This window comes from Zosterops lateralis (assembly GCF_965231275.1).
Source record: "Zosterops lateralis genome assembly, chromosome: 3".
NCBI lineage: Eukaryota > Metazoa > Chordata > Aves > Passeriformes > Zosteropidae > Zosterops > Zosterops lateralis.
This window is the reverse complement of record NC_139764.1, coordinates 83,742,129-83,761,409: the sequence shown is the minus strand read 5'-3', so window position 1 is coordinate 83,761,409 and position 19,281 is coordinate 83,742,129. Positions and strand designations below refer to the sequence as shown.

The following is a 19,281-nucleotide window of genomic DNA, read 5'->3' as shown; positions in this document are numbered from 1 at the left end:
ATATGTGAAGCACATAACACTATTAGCAGCTAAAGGCATAACAATAAACAGTATAACTGTAATAGTACCGTGGAAACTCCATAGAAACTAATTGACACTAATTTTAATGACTGCAACACAAGGTAGATAAGAAAACTATAAAAAGTAGAATTAATGGGTTGGCCATCTCAATATGAGGGGAAGAATCACCTATGAATATGCATACAGTGTGAGAGGTGGTTAACATAGGACAGCAGAGAGAATCCTCTGGCAGTATACTTTTTGGAGAAGAAGCCTGGCATGGTAACTAACTCACCATCTCTTCTGTGCTCTATGGGATAGTGCAGGTAAAATAAATGTTTTTTCATTTGTCTCTGTTTTATTTGTCAGATGCTAGCTATCTGTGCTTAGATTTCCACAGATAATGGTGCAAAGCTGTTGTTTCTCTGATATGATTCAGTTCCTTTGTGCAGGGTTGGTTACTGTCCTGGCAAGGAGGTTGAACCTCCATCATAAACCAGGCAGTGCTGAACTCCAGAGAGATGCTCCGGTAATTAATGCAAACTGCAGATTGATCTACAGGTTCTAATGAGAGGGAATGACTTTGGAAATAGCAGGATGAGTGCTGGGAAGAGGAACTCAGAAACTCGTTGGAGACTCTCTGGGGTTTAGAATAGGTTACATCTGTTCCTAGAACAATCTGTGGGTTATAAGCACATTTGAGATTGGTTCGTTTTCAGTGGTCAACCTCTTGACTATATCCCTCAGAGAAATTATAGCTGTTTCTGTGCAAAATAGTGATTCTCACAAACCATGTATCTGTACAGAGTAGTTTCAACCTAAGATATAGTTTGGTTTAATTTATATAGTTATTGAGGTGTGAAAGGATCAGACATAAGATAATAATGTCATATAAGACCACAAAGTACCGTTGTCTTCCAAGGTAGTGATGGAAAGACAAAGTTTAAGTTGGCAGCTCTTTACTGGAGGTGTGTCTCACAATACTTTTCTCAAGTTCATATTGCTCCAAAAGGGGAGTAAAATTTTGTTATTGTATTAGATAAGCAGCTGTGCAACTTTTCACTTTGTTTTTCTTTGACTAGTTCTAGTTTTGAGTATTTTAGGTCATGAGCTACTATTTCTTCTAAAGAGATTTTTTTAAAATCATATATCAGAATATTTTCTGCAGTGCAAAATTAAAAGCAGGCTAGATAAGACTAGTTTTCTTTTGTGAAAAGTTTTAGATTATAGTTTCCTTTTAGAATGTTCATTGTCTAATTAAAATGCCAACATTTAATCCTCTTGTAAACTGTGTGGATCTGTTTTTCACGTTGATTTTTTATTATTATTATTTTTCTCTGCGTTAGTTTTAATATTGTGACAGGGCCTTAGCATAAATATGAATCAGTTAATAAGTGTCTATAGGTGTAATTAATATTTGAAGTTTATTTTTAGCCTTTTTTTTTTCTACTGTATTGTTGACAATAGAAGAAAAAAAATCCAAACAGAATTAGTTTTAGTGTCTTTTTTTAATCATAGAACTTGACACTGTGGATGTCACTTTCCATGTTGAAATAGTCCTTGCACATGTGAACCTTGGTTCAGATACCTAAAAAGTGGTGTTATTATAAACAGTGCTGTACTGCAGATGAGAGTGTTCATTTTCTAGCACAAGAAAATATTGCAAACTTAACATTGTATTGAACAGAAAAATCTGTTTGGTTATGGTAAGTAAATATTTCAGACTGATGAGAAATGCCCTGCAAAGTCTGATCTGAAAAATGGAAAATGTTAATAGGAAGAAGACTGCACAGCAGCCCTGCTGTGCAACAGGTTGTTAATCTGTTCATATGTTTGTAGAGTAGTACTGTGCCATGTCAAGAATGACTAATTCAGCTATAATTCCAGGAGTTTGAGGAAATCACATTATTCTTGACTCATGAAATCAAGACAAGGAGAAGCACATTCTTGTTTAGTGATGTGAGGTTTAAGCTGATTTGAGATATTAATACAGAACTGAAATAGTCTATTTTAAAACGCAGGCACCACAAGTTTAAATTGCAGGACATAAAAAGTGACTTTAAGGCTCAGTGATTGGGCAATGCTGCATTCTTTTTCTCATACAAGTGCCTGTTTCTTTTTCATAAGTGACTTTTATACACCTATGAATCTTAGTTTTACTGACTTCCAAGTCAGAAATATTTTTTTTGTTTCACTGATCAGACTGAATACCTTTAAAATTTTCAACTATAGACTTAAAATCTTGTAAATGTTCTTCAGAAATGTTATTGCAATTCCAATTTTGGATTAGTCTGTGTGGATGACAATACATTCAAGTAATTCCTTGAAGAGTTTTCTTTCGATTTCCCTGCTCTGCTGCTTTGTTAAGACTTGTGCAATACTAGATGGTTTTTGATCTTATAATGTATTTTCAATGCTGGCTGAGAATAAAAAGAGCCAGGAACGAGCATCAGCCCGATTTTGATGAAAGAGTAAATTTATTGATGGAAGAACACTGATAGATGTGTGTAGACATAATCAGTTTATCTTGCTTATATCTGTTTATGTGCTAGATATGTATGTCTTGAAAAATGTCCATATCCAATTGTAATATTGTTTCATTTTTTTTATCCTTTGGAGAAATGCATTATTCACTTGTTTGTTTAACATTGCTAATGTTCTTTATTTTCTTTTTTTATTATTGTAAGACATTTTCATCAGTTTCATTCTCTGAACTCCTTGAGACGTTTATATAAAAATTACTAGTGAGTTAATCTTTGTTATATTATTTTGATTTTTGTTCCTCCAAAAAATAGTTGAACAACTATAGCTGTACTTCCTTTTGGCAAAGGAAGTACAGCTATGTACTGTGTATTTTTCTTTTCCTAAAAGTTCTCTTTCTTCATTGTTCCAGTTATAAAAGTATCCTGTAATCCATCCACAATGTTAATGTTGTAGTGCTCATATTGTTATATCTGTGAGTTCCTTAACTTGAAAGGAGGGTAAGGTATGCATTTGTGTGATTTTCATGAATGGTAGTGGAGAGTATGCCTTTAAATATTTCCTCTTTCTTTCCTTGTAACCTGCTAGAACAGAAACAGATCCATGTTTCTAAAAAACTGTCCCAACCATGTATTTGTCACAACCAAAGGTTGTCTCTGTGGTTTCTAATCACTATGTATTCACATTTTAGTGATATCCCACGGATTCCTGAAACTTCCCACCCCCCATTAGAGTCTAGTGAGTACACATCTTGTTCCTTTCTTTAAGAATGATTTGTGCCTAACAAAATTATTTCAGCTATGAAATTTCTGAGAGATGATCTGTGGAAATTGCATTGCCTCTGAATTTTTTTGTGTGATAAAATTCAATGGGTTTTGGTCTTGTGTGTTAAATTTGAAGCAATGTGGATTTTATTAAACATACACAGATTTCAAATGTTAGCAGAATTCTAAATTCTGTTTTTTCATTCTATATCTTGTGCTCTTAGTACCAAAATAATAACTTCCCCTAACATAAGAGAGAAAACAGGTATAGGGGACTGACAAAGGTACAAATGATGTCAGGATTTCACCTCCTGCACCATTACAGAGTAAGCCCAGAGTTCTTGTTTCTCTTTTTTTTTTTTTTTAATAAGAAAACCTTAGTTAGGTCAATTTTTTGTGCATACTTCAAAAGATTGGTGTTCTATTTAACTATGCCATTTGAATGTTTTCTGCCAGAGGATTTGAGGGCCATGGCTCCCAGTCCTTTCCCATCTGAGCCTTTCCTGAGATGCAACTAGAAACCTTTCCTACGACAGGTTTCACTTGTCAAAAACTCGTATCATGAGTGGAGGCTCTTTTTCACTAGGGGAGAACTGATGATGTCCAGCAGTTGGTTTATTCATCAAAGACTTAGGATCATAGAATCAGAGTACTTTGCATGGGAAGGGAGATGTGTAATTCTGTCAGAGAACAGTATTTTATTTAAAACACCTGCTGTGGTTTGTCAGTGATGTATGGGGAGAACTTTTTTAATATGTTCTTTCAAATAAACAAAAAAAGACAGGTTTAATCCGGGATGTAGGGGTAAACAAGCAATCTTTTCACTGTGTTTTCTACATCATCTTTAAGATTTCAAGGAGAAGCAGTTCATAAGTTATCCAAATTTTGGATGGTAAGTTCATGTGTTTCTCATGTGGTTTTAGGTTCAAGTTCTTTTGAATCTCAGAAGATGGAAAGGCCTTCTATTTCTGTTATATCTCCAACTAGCCCTGGAGCCCTACGGGATGCACCTCAGGTCCTACCAGGGCAGCTTTCTGTGAGCATATTTTGTTTTTCTTAAGTTTTTAATAGAAATCTGTGAAGTGCTGGCCCCTCAGACCTGCATATTCCCAAGGCCTGTTTGGAGGCCAAGAGAAATGGTCAGTGTTCGTAAAGATGAACATCTTTCAAAAGTTTTTTGATGCCCTGAGAATGCACTAACTAACCATCACTGTAATCATAGCAGACAAAAGAAATTTTTGTCTTAATACACCAAAGAGTGCAGGAATTTACATTGAGAAAAACCCATAAAAGTGCCTTGAAACTTGTCTTTTTTGTAGCTTCTACATTGAAAATAGTGACTTTGCTGTACATGTCCAGTAATCTGCAGATAACAAGCATAGTATCACTATTTTCGTTATGGGAGCACTTAAAGGGCTGTGTATTTGTTAAGCATTACACTATTCAATAATGCATTTTAATTTAGATACATCTTGGAACTTTCTTGCAATACTAATTGGAATCCTGCTTGTTAAATATACTGTCAGTACTTAGACCTTGTTTTCTACATTCTTTTATTTTTTATAATAATTATTTTATATTGATCATATTAATTTGTGAGTATACAGCAGGCTTAAAAATTTCCAAACATTATGATTCTTTTAAGAAATTATGCAATTCTAGATTATTGTTTCCATAAACACTTTTGAAAGGGTCACAAATCTGAGTAGATAGATTTCAACTATGCTTTGATATTTGATGCAGGCAGAGCTTCCTATTTAATGTAGATTTGAAGATGCAGAGCTAAGACATGCTGGTTTAGGTGCACTTACAGATCCAAGATTATGCAGTGAGTACAGTAAACAATCAGGCACTATTATTTTATTCAGCTGTGATAAATATGTGTCTTTGGTATATACCATCATCTTTTCCATCTAACCTAATTAAATATTAAGGTATTTTAAATGCCATGTATCTCATTGTCTTTGGGGAAAAAAAAAACCCAACACAACAGTTACTTTAAAATAACGGTTATTTTTGATGTAATCTGAAAATTCTGTTTCTTCTCCATTTTCAGTAATGTTTTCTGGTAACTTGATTCCTGTAGGTTAAACTCTGGTATGACAAAGTGGGACATCAGTTAATAGTAAATGTTCTACAGGCAACAGATTTGCCATCAAGAGTAGATGGACGCCCCAGAAATCCCTATGTAAAAATGTATTTTCTTCCAGACAGAAGGTAATAGTATTCCAGTTTAGAAAACTGTGGTTTAATTTGCCATGTATTGAATCAACTTTTAATGAATGCTTATGAAGATCTCCTTTTTACAACTTTTTATAGATGGTTACAACAAAAAATTAGACTTGAATCATGCAAGTCAGTATCAATTTAACTTTGTGTTCTTTTGTAAGAATGTGATCCACTGTGCAGAAAATGCTTTCTTCATTTAGGCGTTATTGATGAAGAGAAAATGAAAACAGTAAAACAGTTACATGCTGATGAGTGCATGGTATTTGCTTATTTATGTCTATGAATAATTTACAAAAAATATTTATGTTTCAGTGATAAAAGTAAAAGAAGGACCAAAACAGTAAAGAAAAGTCTAGAGCCAAAATGGAATCAAACTTTTCTCTACTCACATGTACATCGTAGAGATTTTAGAGAACGTATGCTTGAAATTACTGTATGGGATCAGCCAAGAGTACAAGAAGAAGAGAGTGAATTTCTTGGAGAGGTGATGCATACAATTTCTCCTGAGTTCATTGTTTGGTTTTGAGTACATATGCATATGTATTTTATATATGTGTTTCTCTGTGTACCTTCAAAGTAAAATTGAAACCTTATGATTTTTCTGCTAGATTCTTATAGAGCTGGAGACAGCACTTTTAGATGATGAACCACATTGGTATAAGCTACAGACACATGATGAATCTTCACTACCTCTGCCTCAGCCATCACCATTCATGCCAAGAAGACATGTTCATGGTGGAGAAAGCACTAGCAAAAAATTACAAAGTAGGTCCAAATTCCATTAATGTCTCCTAAATATTAAATTAGAAATGCTGGATATGGTGTAATGGTACCTAAATTCCAAATAAAATAAAAAAGACTACTTCGTAGTCTTTAAAAGTAATGAAAATGTTTGGCAGAAAGGCAATTTAAATTATGACATTTTACATGGCAGCCTTGCAAGTGTGATATATAATGTTTAAGTGTGTGAAACCTGCTGGAATTGATTTGGCTTTCAATAGCAAAACAAAATTGTTCAAAGATTTCTTTTTCCATAAATTTCTTTATAAATAGAAAGATGAAGTTTTTACTTATTAGATACTTTTAAAAACATTATAAGCATTTTATTTTTAAAAAATAAATCGTTAAAGACTTAAAAGGCTTAAATGCACTTTCCAACGTAAACTTAGTCTCAACCTCCAATATGCTCATTAAAGTGTATTTTGCAGAAAAGAGAAATTGTATTAATGTATTTTGGAGGTACAATTGCTTTACAGTTGAGTCAGATTTCAGGTTTGTATGAGGCATGTTAAAAGAAGGAGATATTTCAACATTGTAGTTTCTCTGTTCATTTAAATTAAGATTTACTTAGAAATATGAAAGATGTAGGAGGTTATTTTAAAGTACATTTCCAAACTATTTTTGTGATTTTTCTAAAATACGGAAGACATTCACTCCAGCCAGTGCATAGGAAATCGGTGCACATTCAGGAATGAACTATAAATATGTAAATATTACTGCTGTAATTGCTGCATAGATGCCCAAACGGAGGATATGTATAGAGAGCGCAAATTAAAGGTTAGGTTTTGTGAGATATTTGAGCTTTTCTTAAAGCTGGCAGTGCTGTTTCCTCTTCCTCTCTCTCACCATATGCTGCCTCATCTCCTTTCCTGTTCCGCAAGCTGATTCAGCATATTCACTGAAGTAGCACAAAAGTGATTTTTTCCTTTACTTGAGTTTTGCATTTGGAGGCTTAGTGAGATAACTATTCCCTGAGGAATTGAGGGAAGAGAAAGGGAAAGGAGGCTGCAGCAGCTGTTAGATGTTCAATTGGCTCTGCTGTCTTGTGAAACATCAGTTAGTCACTGCAGTTGAGTTCTTCTTCTCTATTGTTTTGACTTAAAATCATCTTTTTGGTTTCATTATTATGTTAAATGAACATATTCTTACATATTATAACATGACCAGATGTTCAGGTTCATTTGTTTACCTTACTGTTGTGCAGGATCTCGGCCAATCAGTGATAGTGACATCTCAGATTTTGATGTTGATGATGGTATTGGAGTTGTTCCTCCAGGTGCGTGGATGAACAGCATGGTCCTGCTTTGTTTTTGCTTGTTTGGATTTTTTTCTTTATAATATTTTGGAATATTGAGGATACTGGTTTTGGAGAGTGCATTGTGGAAAAAACAGTTTTCCTGATTATTCCATGGTACATGTCCCATCCCTGGTAAATTAAAAGAGTCTACTATTCATTCATTTATATTTATTTTGCATATCACTCTTCATATGGGGCCCACTGGTTGGTTAAAAATGGTTAATTTTTTACTTTGTAATGCTTCAAGCATTATTTAAAATGCAAATGAAATTTAAAAGACCACCACATTTTAAAATAGTAAAGATTTCAGGTTTTATTTAAAGCTTTTTTTTTATTATTTTGCTTTTCGCTTGAAACAGCTTTAATGCAGTCTCCCATGGACTTTATTGATAATGCATGACTATAGATTAAGATGCATGTAGCATGGCTATATCTTTTATAGTTTTCATAAGCCTTCATGAACTATCATTACCCTAAATGTTCATAAATATTTACTTGTAGAGACTGTCATGGTTTGACTTTTAGTTCAGCATTCCTACGTACTGAAAATCTTGAGGACTATATTGGATACCACATTCTTCTAGTTCTCATTCACTGTTGCCACAAGTCAGATAAATACATTTCCCAATTGTCCCAAGCTAACTGAATAGTCACTATGTCATTGCCAGCACTAGATGAGTTTTTCTGTGGATCTTCCTGATGGAAACCACTGAATTAAATCATGGTGGGATTCAGAAAGCTTTCTCTTCATGATCTGTGTTTAAAATAATCTCACAATTTATTTATCTACTATATAACTGTACAAATAAACACATATCTTATTAATGCTTTATCATCTTTATTAATGCTTTATCATTAACTGAGACAATTTCTCCTTCCTTTGATGCTGATTGGGTTCTTTTCTTATTTTATAAACTTTGCGTCTCAGTCGCTAAGAGAGAAATTCATTCGTGCATGCCGAGTTATGATATTTGATTTTTTTACATCAGCAGAGAGAGTGAGCATTAAAAATTAAATACAAATAATAGGCTCTGAATATTTTCCCTGGCTTTTTTATTGTTTGCTTGGGGTTTTTTTGTGATTTGTTTTTGGTTTGGTTTGGTTTTTTGGGGGCAGAGTTGTTGGATTTTTTTTGTTGTTGTTGTTTGGTTTTTATTTGTTTGAGGGGTTTTTGTTTATTTTTGTTTTGGTGGGTTTTTCATTTGTTTGTTTTGGGGGGGATTGAGTTTAAAATGTAGATACTTACTTATGTTTAATTTCAGTATATTCTGTTAAGAACTGGGGCCTTTTTTTCAGCTGCCAGTCCTTCCATGCACCCATTTGAAATAAAAAAATTTCCACCTGACAGGAAGCATTCAAAGTGGTTCAGCTGCTCATATTGGACTTTGTTCACTGGGCCACCATTTGAGTAACTGATTCTTATTGACATTTCTTTAGACTTCATGCTCAGGTGTGCCTTTGAAAAATGCACAGATCTAAATTTGCTCAGAGATCAATGTAGAAAATAGCAGGATTTTATTTTTAGAACTGGATTTGCAATAATCTGAGACTCTCCAAGTTAAAAATTGATGGGCATAGTGAGGAAGCTCCTTCTGAAGTCCACCTAATCAGAAACATTCTCCTAGGTCATTCAACCAAGCACAAATTTGTCCATCTTCAGTTTTATTGGTGTGTTTTTTTGGCAATTCTAAGTGGAGTTCATCTGTTTGTGATTCCCATGTGAAGTTTATATGCATGTAAGTGTGTGGGATTTGTTTGCATATGCAAGCTGAATTTTTAAAAGGGAGTTAGACTTTAGGCACAGGGACAAAGAAAATTTGAATGTAGGGAAATATATTTTGCAATAAGATCTGGAAAGGTTTCCAGTCCCAATGTCTGTCGAATTATTTGAGAACCTTAGGCATAGATTCATAAATGTGACTGGAGATCAAGTTCATATACATGCATTTCTACTCTCCTGTCCAACCTTTTTAACTTGCCTCATTGCTAAATTGTTAAGCCTTTGGATTGCTCCCTTCATTTGCACTGAATTAATGTGCAAATATTTTCTCCATAAAACAGACTCCTTTGTTAAAACTAAGTTCTATGCAAGTTCCTTGTTGTTCTGCAGGGTTTTTGCCCCTCTCCTCCTCCTGCCCTTCAGTACCATGGTTCTCACCAGAGTGCACCCCAGCTCTTGTCTGGTTCAGACTTCTCACACATCTCTTGCACAGCATGCATTTGGAAAGGAACAGAAAATACCCATATTTCACTTTAATGTAGTATGGTGATGCAGCATTTTGGAATAGCCTTTATTGTCTTTAACCAGATTAGTCAAATTTTAAGATATTCCTTCTCAAGAGAAGAATATCGAAATTGAGTTTACAACATTTGACGCATAAGAAAATATTTCCCTTTAAAGATCTGTCCAAACTGTAGGCTGCCAGCTTCTCCAGGAGAATCCTGGGGAAACAGTGTACAAGATTTTAATAAGTTAAAGTAAACAAAATCCACAAACTTTCTCTCATCCACTAAGAGAGTGACCTTGTCATAGAAAGACATCAGGTTAGCCAGGCGGAATCTTCCTGCAAGTTATTAATTTTCTCTTTTTCCTGAAATACTGAGAAAAAAAATGAAGTTATTTAGCCCCCTTAATATCTCAAGATTTTCACAAAGGGTATTGCTCATTTTCTAATAAATAAAAACATAACTACAAAATGTAAAAGCACAAAATTTCACTTCATTCCATGCAAGCTAAAAACATGAAGGAAAATAGTTTTGCTAATTTAACGAACCTTGAAAATCCTTAAAACTATAGTTTCAATTTTTTTAGCAATTGCTAAGGCAAATGCACTATTAGAATTCTGTAATAACAAGGAAAACTATTTTCCTAGAAGTTTCAGCAGCTGCAAAGAGTAATTTCTTGTCAGTGAAAGTAATGATTGTTACATCAAAGATAGTGGTACTTTAATAAATTCCAAAATACTTTAAGAAAAGTATTTTCCCTTGTCATATCACTAATTAATGAATCTTATCTTTCATGTTATACCATGTAGTTATACTATGCTCATTTACTAGTACTACCTTGCAGTGATATACATATCGTTTTTTTAATCAGCGCTTAGATATATGCATGAAAGTTTATGTCAACAGCTGAAAGTAGCTTTAATTTGAAGCTTAGCTTTAACAAAAATTATTTTGACAGGATTTTTTTGGTATGCTGACATTTGTTTACACGAAGAAAATGGTCTTTTAAGTCACTCAATCTCTGCATATATGAGAGATGTTCAAGTCTCTTAAGTAAGTTTTTGATCCTGAGCTGTTCTTAGACAAGTCACTCTGTGTCTGTATTGTACTGGACAGCCCAGTACTCCATAAGGGCCAGTGGAGGTTTTAATAAAATCTGAACATGTTTTGAGACCAATCTGTTTAACCAGATTAAGTTCACCAACTAACTTAATTAAAAACAAGACCAAAAAAAGCTGATATACACTTGGCAATATCCCCAGTTGTATTTTTAACAAGCTGCATTGCGTATGGTATGGGTAACTCTTTAGGTAACTCTTCAGAGCAGTTTATTTTTCTGTCATATGTAATCTGTACAAATGTATTTGCCTTCCTCCTGCAGCAGCATGGTGACATCAATACAATACCTTGTCTTTGTCTGTATTGTCTTTAAGAAAAAAAAATATAATTATGGTATCAAATGTTTGCTAGAACCGTTTTCATCATCCATCCCACATTCATTTCCGGTCACACCTGACAGTTTCCCGTGAGCAACTGAGAAACTTCTGCATAAATTACCATCAGCTTGGTTGCTGCTATCATGCTGGTCCATGCAAGTTTTTCTCTGCTCACCCTGAAGAGCACAGAGCCTTTGTATTTGAGGATATGAAGAAATGTTACTGTTGGTGTCACTGTCATGGTCACTGTGAAAGTGTGTGATTTGACCAGTTGGGTGCAATTTGACCAGTTCGACAATTCTTGAAATAATACCTGGGATAAGTATGAATTACTGTCTCTGTTCTGTAAGCTTTGTGTACACACACTGCATAAGTTTCAGGTATTGTTCCCTAGACAGCTTGGCTATGCAAAATATATAACATAAAGTCATTTTTCTATACTAGACTTCTGAGTTGACAGGATAATCCTGTGTGCAGTTTTTTAGAGAGACTAGAAATGCTCTAAAAATATTTTCTAAATTTCCATTTATATTTCATTTTTTGAACTTAAATTGTATGTATTTGAGTACAATTGCCAGAAGATTGAAAGAAGTTTAGGATTTCTTTGGTTTTAGTGTTTAATATATGTAAACTGCTTTTCCTTCTAATAGAGATTACAGGATTTTTTCTTACACAAGCTTATTTGGAAAATGAAATATCTTTTTGCAAATACAACTTAGATTTAGTTATCCTGAGAAAGAGAATACATCCAGCTTTTGTCATTTATTTTCTTCCTGTAACAAAAGACCTAGACATTTTCTGCAGCAATCCTGGTTTGTGAATCTACATTGAAGTCCTGAGAGAGTCCTCCTTTTCCTTCAAAATTTGCACCAAATCCTTTTCCTGAGATCAGGGAGATCCAAATTTTTTTTCATAATTTTATTAGAGAACTCTAAATACTTTTTTGGCAGGTAATGTACTCCAGCATCACGACATATCAAAACCTGCAGAACATTGGAGTCCTACTTTGTTAAAAGGTTGACAAACCCCAGTAGATTGTTTCATACATGAGGCCATTAGGATACATTGATAAACTCTTACACACTTTGGGAAAAAAGTGTTTATCCTTCTCTGATGTTTGTGGTCAGGGTTCAAACTTGCAGCTAAAGAGGTTATTAAATGTCACTGAATTCATGATCAAGCCTAATGCAGACTCTGTATACAGGGCACACTTTTAAAAGACAGACTGTTTGTAATTTGATAGAAGACCAGAGAAGAACTAGAAAAATTAAACAAATTATATAAAATATATTAAAAAACCCCAAAGTTAAAACCCTGTAGATCCCAGAGATCTATAGAAAGTGCAATTTATTTAATTAATTAAATTTCTCCAATTGACAATAGGGTGACAAAATCATAGTCTTTCCCTGCATGACAAGATTTCTGATATAGGCTGGCTTTTTAGCTGAACAAAATCACACATTATAGTAACTTCAATGCTCAGCAAATTCAGAGAAGAAGAATATCATTATTTCGATACCAAAGCAAGAATTTGTGGAGTGATTAAGGGATGATTTAGGGGATGACTTTCTATATCATTAAGAGATTTTCTGTCAAGGGATTCTTGTAATCTCATTTAAATGTCTAGAAATGATCAAGTGAAGTCGGAGCAGATCTCCTTAGGCTCTTTGGGAGAGATAACAGATGCCTTTTGAAAGCTGTTATCTTACTGAGCTTCATTGTCTGTTTTTGGATGGGAGTCAAAATGGATAACAAGGCAAAGTGTGTGTTACATAGAAAAAAGCACAACAATATTGAAATACTGAAAATGTACTAACATTCTACTGATTTTTTTTTAAATGGTATTTAAAAATACTGTGAGAAATTTTCCCTCTTAGTCATAATATTTGGAAAAAATATTCTGCAGAGTATGCAACACCCAGTATTCAGTACAATATACTCTAAATGCTAGTAGTTTTTTAAGTAGGTGGCTTTGGCCAAGTTCTGTGGGAGAACAGCTTTTCATTTAGCTGAAACAAAAGGCATATAGATACTTTATACATGAGCAGCCCTGTGTGAGTCTGTGCTGCTGTATGCAAGCATGGTTTCTCCATTTTTTAGGTAGAGGTAAACCTGCACTGTTTAGATTCCTTTCAAATATTTTTTTTTAAACACAAAATACCCAGAACATTTTTCCCCGAGTAAGAAAACTGCTCCACATCTTCCAGTACATCAAAAAGTCTCATTTTTTCAGTCTCTGTACATGTAGACATTTAAAGGTAATGCTAGTAATTTATTCTGCATGATACATTGGGATGTACAACAGCTGAATGATGACCTGAAAGTTGTGTAAGCATTTGGATACATGCTCCTAGAAGATTAGCCATCTGAATTCTTTCTAAACCCAGACCTTTAATCTCTAATTGCCTTTTGTTACCCTCTTGCCAGTAGGTTATAGGTCTAGTACTAGAGAAGGTAAATCCACAACGCTAACTGTGCCAGAACAGCAAAGAACAACAACACATCATCGTTCACGTTCTGTGTCTCCTCACCGTGGTGACGATCAGGGCAGGCCCCGTTCACGTTTACCAAATGTGCCATTACAGAGGTAGGCATCACAAGTGAAACTCAACGTGCCTTCACATTTCTGTAGTGTGTCATTATTAACTTTTCTCTTGTTCAGGAATTTTTCACTATTTTAAAGCCTGGGTTTTGTATCTAAATTTATTAGTGCAGTATTTGAACCTGCTTTTATTAGTCACTCAAGAGCACTCACGGGATGAATCATAACTTCGTAAGACTTACTTCTTTTTACTCATATTTTCTGTGTGATTCATCATCTCTGTACTGTAACTAATACATAGGTTTGGAAATATTTTTTTAGTCAGTGGCCAAATTTTCTATGAAGCCACTTAAGTGGTTAATAGTGGCATGTATAAATTGTATAATTTGTAATGACATTCTTTCAGAAATCATTTAGTAATTTTAGATTAAAAACTTCCTTCAACCAACTTGTACTGTGATCCATTGTTAATTATGAGAAAACAAGATTATCATAAATATTTCTGCTTTTCAGGAGTTTAGATGAAATTCATCAAATGAGAAGATCACGTTCTCCAACTAGACACCATGATGCCTCCAGAACTCCAGTTGATTACAGATCCAGAGAGACGGATAGTCAGTATTTGTCTGATCAAGAAAGGTACATTGTCAGCCTGAACGTGGTAAAAAGTTTCGAAACATCTTTTTCAGTTTGCCTAATTTTCAAGATTTCATTAGAAATGTGACTGATAGCAATGTGGAAGGGAGAGAATTCAACATAATTTGATAGATCTAGTGCCACTGTTAAATTATCTGTAACTTTTTTTTTTGGTAAAACTGTGTACTGGGTTGATAGTAATTGCAGGTTTCTAGACAAATGATTTTTGTCTGTTTGTCCTAGATATTCTTCTGCTTTTTCCTGAATAAAGCCTGGGGATTTTTGCTAGAAAGCCATACATCTTCATGTATGCCCTAGCTCTTGTAATGTACCAGAATTTACCAGTTGTTCTAGCCGGCAAAATACCAGACATGAATTCCTTCTAGCTGGGAATTGGATGCATGCTGGTTTGGATTCATATGCTTATAAATTTTGGACATCTATGGGTGCAGTCTCCCAGCATCTTATGTAACATTCTGATACATTTGTACATTATCCAGGCATAATTACCCAGTGGTAACTTTGTACATTACCCAGGAATAGTAAGGATAGCTGCAGTACTAGTTGTAGTGTGCAAAAACTTCCAGTCTTAGATGTGTGACGAATACACATCTCTCCCTGGAATACATGGAGTGGCTACATTCAAAGAACACTTGGCCTCTCCTAGTAGGCACTGTTTTCAGGTGTCTAGGAATGATACTCTGATAAAATGGAAGAAATTAGAATTTATGTGTCATTTATAGCTGCAAAAAAAGGTTAGAAAGGTATTTCAGCTCAGCAGTTGTGAAAAATAATGATGACAGTCACATACATTATCAATTTTTATGGGATGTTGTTTACTTTAAAAAAATCATATAGCTAGACTATAATAGCAAATTTACCATTCAGATAAGATCAATTGTCATAGTAATGTCTTGATTTTTTTTCTTGGCAGTAACTACTTTTAGAACTGAGTATAACGAAATCTTTCCCTATAATTCAGTAAATTCAATACGGAACATACATTTCATAGTGACGTGAATACATGTAAATATTAAATCATAAAAGTCTCTGAAAATCTTTGGCCAGTTTTGAAACAGCATAAAGACTGAATAAGAGATGGCTCATGCAGTTAAGCTAGTTCAGTTTTCTATATGATCTTGCCTGTTTTACTTTTGTAGTATGGTAACATAGGTAGGGGAATTAATAAGTTATCTGGTACATTTAAAAATTCAAATTTATAGGCAAGAAGTGTGTACAGAGTAGACTAAGTTGTAATTTTGTACTGAATTTTCTTTCAGAGGTGAATTAAAATTGTCTTTAAATATACTAGTCAGATTTATAGTTATATTTATAGTTAGGGTAATTCAAGTAACATCCACTTGTTGCAGTTTTTTTCTGTTATTTATTTTGGGCAGTTATATATTCAAAAGATTCCTAAAGATATTTATTGAATACATTTCTTATTCATCAGATTTGAAGAGAAAAAGCCTTTAAAAGTAGCTTTTGTCAGTATAAATATAGACAGTTTTAACTGTCTCGAAATTTCTCTTTTAGTAAAGCCTCAAACCTAGACATATATGCATGGATTAGGTTTGGAGAAGAGCTGGGTTTACACTGAGCCTTTCTTGGGGGTGAGCAATGGGCTGCTGGATTTGTTCAGAGTCAGAAAAGAATGCTGTTCTTTTTAGTGTTCACAAAACCTTTTTTGGAAGTTTAAAGATCAGACATGAAGGATGTACGTGTCTTATTTGCAGGATTTAAAGATGGGTCCATGTACCTAGTGTCCTTGAATACTAATCTTGTCTGCAGTGGTCTCCTTTTCCCCATTTTCCTTTTCATATTTTCCCCCAGATTTTGTCAGCTGTGAAGGCTGTTTAATTCTGGCAGGTTTTGCCAGCTTTCAGTACAAAAGAGTGGCATCATTTGAAAGATCCAAACCAGGTTTTGCTGAGAAAGATCCTCACATCCAAGAATTAAAAAAAACCCAACTTCCTTAAATACTATGTATTAGTGTCAAGAGTAGTGTAGATATTATGTGTGGTGCATTTACTGAACCCTTCATCTAAACAAGTATATTCACATAGATATCTAATATAAACTTGGCTTGAAAGCTGAGGAATTGCCTGATAATTGCATGCCAGCAATTACAGCTGCTAATTAGTTTCAATAGTTTTCTCAATGATCTGTTACTGGTTCAAAATCTGTATTAAATAATAATATAGGTCTTTATAAAAATAGTTACTACCACTCTTTTACAGAAGCATCTGTTGCAATAAATTTCCAATGGAACTTATTTGTCCACTTCAACAGTTTTATATATATTTATATATACATATATACACATATATGAATATATATAAACTGTTAGGAAAAGCTTATTATTAAGAAATCATTGTCCAATTTTCAAGAGCATGGCACTTTTTGTTTGTTTGTTTCTTTCTTTTATTCCTAAGTAAAATCTATTAATTCTGAGAATAGAAACCATTTGTTTGAGAATAGTAATCTCTCCTTTAAATATCTCCCAAACCAGACTTAATTTATCAGGGAACTGCATTTTCTCACAATATTGATAATCTTCTTGATGGATTCTTTTCTTTTTTTTTTTTAACTAGAAGATTTTATGGTGGATTTGTTGTATCACTTTTCAGTATGACTTTTTTATTAATGTTTGCTTTGGGTCAATTATGATAGATCCTCTTTGCTTTAGGAAAGGTAAATACTAATAAAGTACCCTGTGATTTAATATGGACTTTGCATCTACTTTGCAACTCTAAAGAAAATAATAACTTTTTTCCTAAAATCCATACTTGTTTGTAATTTAGAAACATGCATATAAATTCTGTCAGTCCTCTGAGCTATGAATAGAAATTTGGCTTAAAAAGAGAATTTAGAAATTCAATTCAACTCTAGTGCATATTGTTGCATCAAGCTAGTGGCTACAGATGTAATTGAATCTTACATGATTCACAAGCCATTATTTCAAGCTGCCCAGTTTAGAATTTTAGATAAATAATGCCTATAATGTATCAATGAAATGGATCATTTTATAATGACATGAAGTGTAAAACACATTGAACAACTACTGCTTTATCTGTTTTGTAATATTTTCTCTCTTTTTTTTTTTTTTCTTTTTTTTTGCCATAGTACTTCATGGGATTTCCTGCTTCTTTTAAAATTAGCATGTTTCCATGAAGCTTACCTTTAATTTCATATTTTCAATGATAGAAATTTTGGAGCTTGGTCTTTCTGATTGTGTTGAAGTGCATAAAATTACAGGCTTAATTCAAGGGATATTTCATATCATAGTCATATTTGCCATAGGCATAAATATGCATTAATTTTACCATCTTGCTGGCTATAGTATGTGTTTGGTTACAATATAAGAAAAATAGAATAGATGGTTCATTTTCCTCAATTTGAAAGAATAAGAAACAAAAAGTCTGATGACTAATTAGCTTTTTCGTTTGTTTCTTTAGGATTGTCAATACAAAAATCCTTTAAGAGCTGTGAATCAGAATTTATGTTTGGCCAAACACAATATTTCAAATGAACATATATTCTTGATTTTCCCTAAAAGGTTACTGGTTATTCTTCCCATAAACCAGTCTGCACTAAATCATTGTCAAACCTTCACTGCTTTTACATGTATGATTTTGCAGCCTATGAAGCCATAAAACCCAACACAAAACAAACAACAGGCATCTTTCTTTTTTTTCCTAAAGCAGTTCTCCATTAATTAGTTCATGAGAAAGGAGGTTATTAGAAAACCGTAGCCATTTTATGCATTTGTTTTTTCATGAAGAGCTCTGAAAAGTAATTCTGAATTTGAAATAAAAATATCACAGAAGGAGGTACCACACTAAAATGAGTTTGTTGAAAATGTAGTTATTACATGCATATTTTGACTTGTATTTTTTGAGACGTGCAGTCTTATCAGGCTGTCTATCTGGGTGAATGCTTCTCATTTCTTTTTATGTTTTCATTTGCTTATCATTGGCATAACCCATGTCATCTAATGCTTCATAACTATATCTGTTTCACTCACCACCCATCCTGTCTGTGCAGTGAGCTTCTTATGCTGCCCAGAGCAAAGCGAGGAAGAAGTGCAGAGTGCCTACATACCATCAGGTAAATACAGGAATGTGGGAATCATGAACACACCTGGTTAGTTGTCCATACTTTGTGTGCCAAGCGTTTTTTCCATAGTGGTACTTAGTCCGAATAAATAAAGAACTTCCAAGTCCATTGTGATCCAGATGTCAGTTGTTCTTTTTTGTTTGTTTTAATTCAGATTCAGATGTGTATATCTGTTTTTGAACCTCAGTAGTAAGGATTAAAGGAGTTGAAGAAATTTGGTTTTGCAGTTGTGTTTTGTGGTAGATTTTCTGTCTAGTCACAAAAGTCTTGATCTCCCAATGCATGACAGCATTGTAATAATTTCAAACTTTGTTTTTTAGTTGGTTTTGTTTTCTGTTATTTAGATTTTTATGTTTATGTAACAGCCACTCACAATTAAACCATCTTTGCTTGTTGTGACACCTAATCTCATGCTGATTTAGTCACTTGCAGAGGAGTAAATACTGATTTACAAGGGCCTGCTGGAAGTCCCAAATTTGAGGTGTTTTGTATTACTTATTTTTGCATCTAAATATTGTTCTATAAATTGGATCCACATGTAAACTTTGTAGTTTGGGCCCATCTTCAATTTTCATTAATCTCTTATTCCAAAGATTGGAGCTCCCTGTCTTACCATTTTCCAGTGTTATGAAACTAAACAGGACTGAAATATCTTTATCTAAAAAAACCAAAGTCTTTTCCCCCACCTGTTTTTTTCACTATGTCTGGTAACTGTGCTTAAAATCCATGACATTGTGTAGAACATCTTTCATTTACAATAAGTAAAAATGT

The 19,281-nt window shown here is 33.8% G+C and overlaps 1 protein-coding gene across 6 annotated transcripts in view; it reads left to right on the top strand.

Annotated features, from left to right (window-relative positions):
* The window catches only part of LOC310907646 (regulating synaptic membrane exocytosis protein 1-like), a gene marked incomplete at its 5' end in the record, with an annotated part of 133,611 nt that overhangs the window by 18,985 nt on the left and 95,345 nt on the right, over positions 1-19,281 (top strand). For 3 of the 6 annotated variants that reach the window (XM_083858040.1, XM_083858038.1, XM_083858039.1), the window contains 9 exons: positions 3,173-3,219; positions 4,169-4,281; positions 5,332-5,462; positions 5,787-5,958; positions 6,083-6,239; positions 7,459-7,530; positions 13,641-13,800; positions 14,269-14,394; positions 18,439-18,501. In XM_083858040.1, coding sequence (XP_083714166.1) covers positions 3,173-3,219; positions 4,169-4,281; positions 5,332-5,462; positions 5,787-5,958; positions 6,083-6,239; positions 7,459-7,530; positions 13,641-13,800; positions 14,269-14,394; positions 18,439-18,501 — 1,041 coding nt within the window. The remainder of the gene's footprint in view (positions 1-3,172; positions 3,220-4,168; positions 4,282-5,331; positions 5,463-5,786; positions 5,959-6,082; positions 6,240-7,458; positions 7,531-13,640; positions 13,801-14,268; positions 14,395-18,438; positions 18,502-19,281) is intronic. The other 3 variants (XM_083858041.1, XM_083858037.1, XM_083858036.1) reach the window with 2 other exon arrangements.